The 12,443-nt window shown below is 47.2% G+C and overlaps 1 protein-coding gene across 2 annotated transcripts; it reads right to left on the reverse strand.

Moving 5' to 3' along the window:
* Positions 1-1,137: 1,137 nt before the first annotated feature.
* map2k2b (mitogen-activated protein kinase kinase 2b) lies at positions 1,138-7,149 on the reverse strand. Of its 2 annotated transcripts, none has more exons than XM_080472633.1 (10): positions 6,526-7,149; positions 6,065-6,422; positions 5,653-5,730; positions 5,520-5,571; positions 5,271-5,395; positions 4,846-5,059; positions 4,315-4,367; positions 4,149-4,210; positions 3,990-4,035; positions 1,138-2,573 (listed from the first exon to the last, which is right to left on the reverse strand). In XM_080472633.1, exons 1-10 carry the CDS (start codon positions 6,606-6,608, stop codon positions 2,463-2,465), a joined length of 1,182 nt encoding a protein of 393 aa, XP_080328759.1. In that variant the 5' UTR covers positions 6,609-7,149; the 3' UTR covers positions 1,138-2,462. The 2 variants fall into 2 exon arrangements, with proteins under 2 accessions (XP_080328759.1, XP_080328760.1); XM_080472634.1 differs by lacking the exon at positions 1,138-2,573 and adding an exon at positions 3,368-3,673.
* Between the last annotated feature and the right edge of the window lie 5,294 nt (positions 7,150-12,443).

Genomic DNA, 12,443 nt, shown 5'->3' on the forward strand with positions numbered 1-12,443 from the left:
ATAGTTGTGGTGCTTTGTGGTATTTGAAACTTCTACAGCCCCCCCCCACGCTGGGTGATGTGCAGGGTGTGCTGCCCCCTGCTGGATGCACTAGAGCATGACAGCAGTGATCCTTGTTTAACACTTTTCTGGTCAAATGTTTACATGATGACTTGAAATCATTACAGGATTAAAAATCGTGTTTGAGAAAGGTGCTTCCTTTGGATCATTCCTACATATTTCAGATTTACATGTCTTAAGATAGTTTTGAATTAACTGCACCCGTGCTTGACTCACTGTAAACATACTAAAAACACCTGATTAATTTGAACCAGATGAACCATTGAAACATGTTTTGTTGTGGATACCATGTTGGCCAGTAAACACTCTTTAAAGTATTTCTTCAGTGGTCTTTAATTTCTTATTCCAACAAGTCTTAAATAATAATAATAAAAAAAGCATTGCGTTATTATAAAGTGTTAATCTAGATATTTTTTTTTAACTTCTTTTCAACCTTTTTTTTTTTAACACATCATGTTTTACCATATATTTTTCTAGTAGTTTTCAGACTATTTCCCGGGGGAGACTGGGTTCAGACACGGCGGCCTGAGCGTCGAGGTTGGCTGTGCTCAGTGAGGATCCTACCTGACAGGCTAGTTAGCATCGGCATGAGCTAACGGCTATCATGCTAGCGACGCTAACTCAGTTGTGCAAACAGATGTGGCGTTGGCGAAGGTCTGCACTCTAGTTTGATTTATGTCACTAAGAGCACTTTGTAAATTAGTCCCTTTTTCACTGAGAAACTGTTTTGATTGGCTGCTTGGACCATGAAGGATGGAAGTTATGGTCCAGCAGCTCCTCCGCTGGGGCACAACTTATGTGGTTAACATGTTTTATACTATCTTGATATCTTTAGTTGTGTTTTTAAAGTCTCTTCCACTCCACGTTTCTCTCATTGTCAAAGTTAGTTTTGCTGGGGGAAGCTTCTTGTGAAGCACTTTGAATTGTACCATGACGTGTGCAGCATCACTGGTGAATACACAGGATGCATGCAGCAGTGGTCTGGTTTCACAAACAACAAAGCTCATTTCAAAGGGTTCAAATCCCACGTGGGCCTCCACACATCCATGAAACGTAGAAAAAGCATCGAGGGAAAATAAAGGTTGAAACAGTTTTTATTGTTCTGGGCTTTGACACGAGGCTCATGCTATAGTGTTTTCAACATTGTGCTTCACCTCAAATATCTCAAAGTTTGTAGAAATCACCTGAAGCCTGTACAAAGCCATCATCTCTCCATTTCTCCATTTGAATAACACATAAAAAAGACTATTCACACAAATGCTCTAGTCACCTGATTGTAATTGTGATTGACATACTTCAAAGTGAGAAAAAAAGTGACAAATATTCTTGACCAGGGTTTTTAAAGTGTGTGTGTGTAGATCTTAAAGCTCATTGTCCCTCTGCACTCACAATACTTTTACGCTTCTCATTTATCTATTATCGTCTATTCTCACACACTTGAATGAAAAACCAAACGAACCCTCCCAGGTGTGTCTGTGCTGCTGCAGCCCTCCAGCAGGAGCTCAGCACACTTTAAGGGCCCGTCCACACCACAACACAGGTTCACGTAAACACACGGTCTTTGGCCGACCGTCCACAGGAGGCGGAGCTTCAGGAGCCTGAAAACAGTTTGGTTTTTTTTTAAAACTTGGGTCCCTGCGTGGGAAAATTCTAAAACCCCGGCTCGGCTGTGAGGTGTGGATGGCAAAGATGATCATCTGAGGAAAAAAGATGATGTAATCCCCCCGCCCACCTTGGTCAGAGATGTCATCCAATAACCACAACAATGGCAGACTCCATGCTCCAGGTGGCGCTGCAGAAACTACTGATACTAGCAGCAGGACATAGACCTATACAACTCAGAGTTATAAAGAAGTCTATGAGCAGGAGTCCACTTCTAAATTTCTATGTTCTCAGTGTAGTCTGCGTTTTTGGTATATTTGGTGAGTCACAGCGCCCCTAAAGGCCTGGCATATTTACTACATGCCTTAAGCCTGGTGTCGAGCCGTGTCCATAGTGACGTGTGGACGGAATGTTTTTTGAGAACCCCGGGGAGAAAAAAGATGGTTTGGGCTGATTTGGGCGGGGCCTTAAAATTCTTCTTTTTCCCAGTTTTCTCCCAGCAGGACTGTGGAGGGAATGTACATAATCTGGACGCCAACCAGCTGAAAACCTTCACTGTCCTTTTCAAACATACTTGAGAACATACAGAAGGCCTCATCAGGCAATCAGGTCTTCACAACAGATAACATCAGACCAGGCCAAATTAAAGCCCCTTCCAGTCAATAGTTGAGATGAAGTCCCACACAGAAGGTCCAGCTCAGGAGGAAGGGGCAAAGTGGATCCAGTGAATGTGAGGATGTTTCAGACAGCAGCGTCTCCATGTCTTACATACTGTGAGCACCAGTCCAGGCAGGCTGTGCTCAGTTGGCTGTGCTGGTGGGGGTGCTGGGCTGGTTCAGACCCATGGTCCTGCAGAGCCAGCCCGCAAAGTCCACCCCCTCTGCCTCCGAGCGCTTGATGAACGTATGGTTCTGCAAGAAAGCAGCGAAGACTCATTACAGACGGACTGCAGGAACCTGTGGAGCTCTGCCACGCTGTGAATACACCAAAGCATCAAACTGTCTTTTTAATAATCAGTCTGTTCTTCCTTCTTCACTTTCTAAGTCATAGAATGAAAAAACGTTTTTACATTTCTTTTTAACCAGCGGCATCGTGATCACAGCTGCATTTCTTAAATACTTGAAACTTTCTAGTTTAAAAAGGTCTGGAAATAACAGTTTGAAATGAACTCTTATAACCAGGTGGCAAACCTGCAGCTCTTTGATCAGGGGACGAGCCGATCAACAACAACAACAACAACAACAACAAGGTGACCAGTCGTCAAACCGCAGACTCCTGCGTCAAAGTCGAGAATACTACTACTGGACCACTACTGGACTACAACTGGACCACTACTGGACCACTACTGGACTACAACTGGACCACTACTGGACTACTACTGGACCACAACTGGACCACTACTGGACTACAACTGGACCACTACTGGACTACTACTGGACTACTACTGGACCACCACTGGACTACTACTGGACCACTACTGGACTACAACTGGACTACTACTGGACTACTACTGGACCACCACTGGACTACTACTGGACCACCACTGGACTACAACTGGACCACCACTGGACTACCACTGGTTACGCTATCGGTTCGGTAGACTCGTTATTCTCTGCTTTTCTACAGTGATTGGCTGAAACTGCTTCACCACGCTGCTGCGTCGTGTTGTCAGACATGAGTACTGCACGTTCACCACAGAACTCACATGTCCGCAGCTTTTTGTGTAGTTTCGAGTGGCGAGTCGTACCAGCGTATTTAGATGTCAAATTGCGTACTTGCTACGCAAAATGCGTAGAGGACGGCAGGTTTGGGAGTGTCTGGAAACTTCCCAGATGAAGCGTTCCAGTTGAGCGGTGAAGTGGAAACACTTGTGTGTACAGTATAGACAGCTTGACGGATCCTGATGTGAGCTGTGATGTGTTCGCATGATGACGGTTTTTACACTCTCTCACAATGTTTGTCTTCCAATCTGCCGTCCGTATGTTTCACTCACACTCACACAGTAAGATTTCTGAGCAAAGAAGCAGAAAAACACCTGAAGTCTTCAAACATGGAAGTGAAACGTATGGAGTGTTCAGAAATGAAACTGATCACAGTCAACTTAGCAGCATGTCTGTATCGACATTCAACTCAAGTTTTCACAGAGAAAGTCAGAATGATTTAACTTCAGATGTAAAGAAAAAAATCAGTATTTTTTGTATAAAGATGACATCTTTGAATAATATCATCTTTATAAACATGACTATCTCCAGGTCGACTCAGATTGATGATGACGTCGGGGATTTATATTTTCTTGGTTACTTCTTATGTCAATATGTGAAACTCACCATCAGCATCTTCAAATCAGCTCTGTCTGCAGGGTTTTTCATGAGACTGGGAACACAACACAGGCCTCTTTATTCATAAAGCTGATCACACACAGAGGATGAGAAGGAGAAAACAAAATGAGCAGAACGGTGAAGTTAGAGGTCAAAACGTTCTCTCACCACTTTGTCACAAAGTCCTGGAAGTCGCATGTGAACACGCCGTGGGGGAGTTTAGGAGGAGGCTGAAATACAAGCAGGGAAGTTTCAGACCAAGGCTGCATGAGCAGAACGTGAGCGTGTTGATGAGGGTCAGGGACTTGGAGAACTTACTCCATCGGATCCTCACCTCATTGACGATGTAGTCCAGCAGCTCAAAGATGGCCATGACCGGACCGTGACCTGGGCGAAGACGGCACCATTACACAGTTCAATATCAGACACCACAAGAAGGGAACTCAGTCAGCAGAGCTCATGTAACCACCACGAAATGTTCCTGTGGACACACACCTTCATAAAACGGAACCAGATAACTAAACCCTGACTCCACCTTCAACCCTTCAACCCTATCCATTTATCAACACTTTTACATGTAATCTCTGACCTTCCCCATAAATAAACAAAAGAGCACTCGTTGGCTGACGCTACTGACCGGCACACACACCATCAACACGCAGCCTGTCAGTTATCCAGAAGAAGAAACAAGGTCGTAGTGACCACCGTCTGAAACGGAGGCAAAGGGATTTATTTCTCCGACACTTCTGCACCATCGGATCACACTTCCTGCTTCCCATCGACCCTCCTTCTAATGTCGGCAGTGAACAGGCTCTCAGGGCGTGCACGCACACATCAGGCTCATCAACATCCAAAAGCTGCTCACCACTGACGGGTCGGCCTGGGGGTCGGGGTCGGGGTGATGTGCTGTGCGTCTGTCCCTCCGCATCATCCAGGATGGATCGTCCAAATATGGCCTCCAGTTCTCTGGCATCTGGAGGAGGGATGGGGTAGCGCCCGATGGACAGCTCCACCAGGGACAGGCCCATGCTCCAAACGTCAGACTGCACCGAGTAGTGGGTTCCCTGTAGTCTCTCAGGCTGACCAAGTCAACAAACAGCACAAAAGATCATTAATTCAACATAAAAACACGGAACTATAAATCTGGCCTAAATATTATTCAAAGTGAACATCCCAAAAACACTTTCATATTAAGCCCAGAGGAAATCTTACATCAGATTATAAAACTTTCTCCCAGTAAACTCCCAGAGAAAGACCTAAGAAGAGTGAGCAACCTGTGGACCAACATACCGACATATAAGATCTTGTCCCAACAAAAGAATTGGCCATTGAGTCGATGAGCTGCCCGCTCACTCCGAAGTCACACAACTTTATCTCACCACGGGTATTCACTAAAATGTTTGAGGGCTTCACGTCTGAAAATGAAATAACAAAAATTATCCAAGAACTGAAAAGATATGGTAAGTCCTCCTGAAAAATATCCCCTTCTCAAACGACCTGCTTCATCAAAATACAAGGTGGTGCTGTGGAGTGCTTCACCTCTGTGCATGATCTGGTGTTTCTCTCTCAGGTAGGCCAGGCCTCTCAGGACCTGATTCAGAATGAAGAACTGATGTTACACGGCACAGCAGGAACTGCTTTCTTTAAACTTCCAGACAATCCCTGCACTCACAGCGATGCTGACTCTGCCCAGAATCTCCTCTGGAATCCGTCCTGCTTCCTTCAGGACCTGGTCCAGGGAGCCACCGTCCTGCACAGGAGGAGCACAAAGTCAGATTACAGATTACAGGGGCACAAATTCCAGCATCAAGACGTTATAAAAGCTCTGGAGTAATCAGAATACAGCTACTAATACAGTAAGTCAGTTCTCATTTGCTTCTCAAAGGTAATTAATCATTTCAATAGCCTGAATAAAGTTGATTATTTTCTGAGCTCATGCTGCTTCGCTCTTCATTCGCGTCACTTCATTATGACCAAGACCTTGATCTGAGCCACTAAAAGGCAAACACACTTAAGGAGATTGTATATTTTAAATAGGTGTAATCGATAGTGATGCAGCAGTTCATCTGGTCTCATCCTCTCACCATGTGCTCCATGCAGATGCTGATCTCTCCATCGCTGTAGAAAGCTCCATAGAAGCCCACGATGTAGGGCGAGTTGCACTCGTGCAGCACTTGCAGCTCTCTGATGATCTGGTTCCTCACGGCAGGTTTGATCTCCAGGTGGATGAGTTTCCGGGCCATGATGATGCCGGATGGTTTGTGGCACTCTCTGTTCACCACCCCTCCGTTGCCGGCGCCCAGCTCGCAGATCCGGTGGAAGTCATCGTCCTTCAGCTCTCCAACTTTGGCCTTCTGCGTGAGGAAGGCTTCCAGCCTCTTCTTCTGCTGCTCGTCCAGGTCCAGCTCCTCCAGGATCTTCTTCAGGGACTCCAGGTTGGCCCTGAGGACCACAGACGTTAGGCAGCCAAACAGTTGATCAGGTATTGATTATTGGTAAACTGCAGAAACATGTGATCAGAGGTCGGGGTCAGTGGTGGACTCACTCAGATGAGATCTCTGGACTGGAGCTGGATAATCCATCAGAAGGGGGAATGTTTAATGGCACTGGTCTCTTTTTAGGAGCCATGTTCTCTGCAAATCACACTTCCACACGGAGATGGGACTGAAATGACGGATTCTGGCTGGTTTCTGAGCAGCTGGCTGCTCTTCACAAGCAAATCTAGCCGAGATTAAAACTTTAGTAACTGAAGGACATAGGTAAACAATACGAGGCTAGCCTAGCTGCACGGCTAACGCTAGCTTCACGGATCAAACGTCACTTTCTGAGAATATCTGTCGGAATTATAATCCCTGCACTGACATGTGAACACGTAAATGTTCCACCGGTCTACACCACACTAACTACAATGTAAAGGCAAACAGAAGATCTTTAAAACTAGAGCCATAATCCCGTTAGCTCCCTGCTAACTGCACCTGCTGGTAGCTGCATGTTGACTTTTATTATTTTAATCATTTAATCATTTAATCAACTCGACAAACTCAAAGTCCTTCAAACTTCAACACCGAACACCAGCTAACGTCACCAAACTCCTCCACAGCCCCGCTGCTTCTGTAGCGCGAAATACCAGATTATAATCCGATGTTTGAGTCTCTCCTGTCAACTGGGCAGAGGAAGAGGAGGAGCAGGGAGGGGAAGAGGAGGAAGAGTAGGAGGAGCAGGGAGAGGAAGAGGTGCAGGGAGAGGAAGAGGAGGAGCAGGGAGAGGAAGGGGGGGAGGGAGAGGAAGAGGAAGAGGAGGAGCAGGGAGAGGAGGGAGAGGCAGAGGAGGGAGAGGAAGAGAAGGATGAGCAGGGAGAGGAAGAGGATGAGCAGGGAGAGGAAGAGGAGGGAGAGGAAGAGGAAGAGGAGGAGCAGGGAGAGGAGGGAGAGGAAGAGAAGGAGGAGCAGGGAGAGGAAGAGGTGCAGGGAGAGGAAGGGGAGGAGGGAGAAGAAGAGGGGGAGGAAGAGGAGGGAGGGGAAGAGGAAGAGGAGGGAGAGGAAGAGGAGGAGCAGGGAGAGGAAGAGGAGCAGGGAGAAGAAGAGGAGTGAGAGGAAGAGGAGGAGCAGGGAGAGGAAGATGAGGGAGAGGAAGGGGAAGAGCAGGGAGAGGAATAGAAAGGAAAGGAAGAGGAGGAGGAGCAGGGAGAGGAAGAGGAGGGAGAGGAAGAGGAGGGAGAGGAAGAGGAATAGGAGGAACAGGGAGAGGAGGGAGAGGAAGAGAAGGAGGAGCAGGGAGAGGACGAGGAGGAGGAGGGAGAGGAAGAGGAGGGGGAGGAAGAGGAGGAGGAGGGAGAGGAGGAGGAGGAGCAGGGAGAGGAATAGAAAGGAGAGGAAGAGGAGGAGGAGCAGGGAGAGGAACAGGAGGGGGAGGAAGAGGAAGAGGAGGAGCAGGGAGAGGAGGGAGAGGAAGAGGAGGAGCAGGGAGAGGAGGGAGAGGAAGAGAAGGAGGAGCAGGGAGAGGAAGAGGAGGGGGAGGAAGAGGAGGGAGAGGAGGAGCAGGGAGAGGAAGAGAAGGAGGAGCAGGGAGAGGAGGGAGAGGAAGGGGAGGAGCAGGGAGAGGAATAGAAAGGAGAGGAAGAGGAGGAGGAACAGGAGGGGGAGGAAGAGGAAGAGGAGGAGCAGGGAGAGGAGGGAGAGGAAGAGGAGGGGAAAGGAAGAGGGAGAGGAGGAGCAGGGAGAGGAAGTGGAGGAGCAGGGAGAGGAAGAGGAGGAGGAGGGAGAGGAGGAGGAGGAGGAGCAGGGAGAGGAAGAGGAGGAGCAGGAAGAAGAGGGAGAGGAAGAGGAGGAGCAAGGAGGGAAAACGTCAACAAAGTGAAGAAATTGTGAAATAATCTGCAGGATTATGATGTTAAAGATTAATAATCTGCAGTATTATGATATTAAAGAACAATAATCTGCAGTATAGTTCAAACATTTAGTCTCAATGAAACAAGTTTCATTAGATTAATTCCAGTTTAATCCAGAGTTTGTATTTCTGTTCAGTTGAACAACCTAAACTTTCACTCCCTTTTTCATTCATTTACTTTCATATCTATTAAATGTAAAACACATTTTTAATTGGTTTTATTCAATATAATGTATCGAACTTCGGCTTTTAAACTGAAATTAATCCCTTCATGAATATTTCTGTAAATTAATAATTTATTTGGAATCTTTCTTCAGTTTTCTGTTCATCATTCCTATTATATTGATTATCTATTGCCACATTTATGCTTTTCCTTCATGGAGACCTGCTGCTCCTGCTGCTCCTTGTACTCCTGCTGCTCCTGCTGCCCCTTGTGCTTCTGCTACTCCTTGTACTCCTGCTGCTACTGCTGCTTCTGCTGCTCCTTGTACTCCTGTGCTTCTGCTGCTCCTTGTACTCCTGCTCCTCCTTGTACTCCTGTGCTCCTGCTGCTCCTTGTACTCCTGCTGCTCCTTGCGCTTCTGCTGCTCCTTGTACTCCTGCTGCTCCTGCTACTCCTTATGCTCCTGCTGCTCCTTGTGCTCCTGCTGCTCCTTGTGCTCCTGCTGCTCCTGCTACTCCTTGTGCTCCTGCTGCTCCTGCTACTCCTTGTGCTCCTGCTGCTCCTTGTGCTCCTGCTGCCCCTTGTGCTCCTGCTGCTCCTTGTGCTCCTGCTGCTCCTGCTACTCCTTGTGCTCCTGCTGCTCCTTATGCTCCTGCTGCTCCTTGTCCTCCTGCTGCTCCTGCTACTCCTTGTGCTCCTGCTGCTCCTTGTGCTCCTGCTGCACCTTGTCCTCCTGCTGCTCCTTGTCCTCCTGCTGGTCCTGCTACTCCTTGTGCTCCTGCTGCTCCTGCTGCTCCCTGTGCTCCTGCTGCTCCTGCTACTCCTTGTGCTCCTGCTACTCCTTGTGCTCCTGCTGCTCCTGCTACTCCTTGTGCTCCTGCTGCTCCTTGTGCTCCTGCTGCTCCTGCTACTCCTTGTGCTCCTGCTGCTCCTTGTGCTCCTGCTGCTCCTTGTGCTCCTGCTGCTCCTGCTACTCAACCACCAGGAGAGTCCAGCTGTTCACAGCTTCATCTCAGCTTCAAACACATTATTGTCATTTAATTTTCCTCTATTTCACCTTCAGCCCACGAAGTTTAAAACCACTTTTCTTCTTATTGATGTGATTTTCTCTCCAAAGGAAAAGAAAAAGAGTTTTGTGGTTCTGAGGAGTTACGCCCCCTGCAGGACCAAGACGGGTTCTGATTCTGGATCAGCCTGTTTTCCTTTCAGCAACAATGATCCCAGGACCTGTTCTTCTTCTTGTACATGAGAAACACCAACGGACCTTTTTTCAATCGTTTCTTTCTCTGGTTGGTGTGAAGAAGATCCTCCCCTCCTGCCGACCCTCCAGATTAGAGGAGCTGCTCCACCTGTCAAGTTGACTTTACTCTTATTTCACTGTTTCACTCCTTTATGCTGAGTTTAGAGTCCTGATGAACGCTTTTATTTTGAAGAGCCCTGAAACCTTCAAAACTCTGGAAATAACAAAACGACGAACAGCTTTTTCATTTCTGTCACAAACATTACATGATACACACTGACACACACTGACACACACTGACACACACTGACACACACTGACACATTGACACACACTGACACACACTGACACACTGACACACACTGACACATTGACACACACTGACACATTGACACACACTGACACACACTGACACATTGACACACACTGACACACACTGACACACACTGACACATTGACACACACTGACACACACTGACACACACTGACACACACTGACACATTGACACACACTGACACACACTGACACACACTGACACATTGACACACACTGACACACACTGACACACACTGACACACACTGACACACTGACACACACTGACACACACTGACACACTGACACACTGATACACACTGACACACACACACACTAACACACACTGACATACTGATACACACTGACACACACTGACACACTGACACACTGATACACACTGACACACACTGACACACTGACACACACTGACACACTGACACCATGACACATACTGACACACGCTCACACACTGACACACACTGACACCATGACACATACTGACACACGCTCACACACTGACACACACTAAAACAATGACACAAACTAACATATACTGACACTTACTGACACACACTGACACACACTGACACACACTGACACTCTGACACACACTGACACATTGACACACACTGACACACTGACACACACTGACACACTGACACACACTGACACACACTGACACACTCACACACACTGACACACTGATACACACTGACACACTCACACACACTCACACACACTGACACACACTGACACACACTGACACACTGATACACACTGACACACACTGACACACTCACACACACTGACACACTGACACACACTGACACACACTGATACACACTGACACACTGACACCATGACACATTCTGACACACGCTCACACACTGACACACACTAAAACAATGACACAAACTAACATATACTGACACTTACTGACACACACTGACACACTGACACACTGACACACACTGACACACACTGACACCCTGACACACACTGACACACACTGACACACAGACACACCGACACACTGACACACTGACACACACTGACACACGCTCACACACTGACACACACTAAAACAATGACACAAACTAACATATACTGACACATACTGACATACACTGACACACTGACACACTGACACACACTGACACACTGACACCTGACACACACTGACAAATACTGACACACTGATACACACTGGCACACACTGACAAACACTGACACACACTGACACACTGACACACACTGATACACACTGACACACTGACACCATGACACATACTGACACACGCTCACACACTGACACACACTAAAACAATGACACAAACTAACATATACTGACACTTACTGACACACACTGACACACTGACACACACTGACACACACTGACACCCTGACACACACTGACACACACTGACACACAGACACACCGACACACTGACACACTGACACACACTGACACCATGACACATACTGACACACGCTCACACACTGACACACACTAAAACAATGACACAAACTAACATATACTGACACATACTGACATACACTGACACACTGACACACTGACACACACTGACACACTGACACCTGACACACACTGACACACACTGACACACTGATACACACTGACACACACTGACAAACACTGACACACACTGACACATTGACACACACTGACACACACTGACACTCTGACACACACTGACAAACAGACACACTGACACACACTGACACACACTGACACATTGACACACACTGACACACACTGACACTCTGACACACACTGACAAACAGACACACTGACACACTGACACACACTGACACATTGACACACACTGACACACAGACACACTGACACACACTGACACACTGACACACACTGACACCATGACACATACTGACACACTGACACACACTGACACCATGACACACACTGACACACTCACACACACTGACACACTCTGACACACTGACACACACTGACACACTCACACACACTGACACACTGACACACACTGACACACACTGACACACACTGACACACACTGACAAACTGACACACACTGACACACACTGACACCCTGACACACACTGACACACGCTCACACACTGACACACACTAAAACAATGACACAAACTAACATATACTGACACACACTGACATACACTGACACACTGACACACACTGACACACTGACACACTGACACATGACACACTGACACACACTGACACACTGACACACACTGACACACACTGATACACACTGACACACACTGAGAAACAATGACACACACTGACACACTGACACACACTGACACACTGACACACACTGACACTCTGACAC

This window comes from Lipophrys pholis (genome assembly GCF_963383615.2).
Source record: "Lipophrys pholis genome assembly, chromosome: 1".
Lineage (NCBI taxonomy): Eukaryota > Metazoa > Chordata > Actinopteri > Blenniiformes > Blenniidae > Lipophrys > Lipophrys pholis.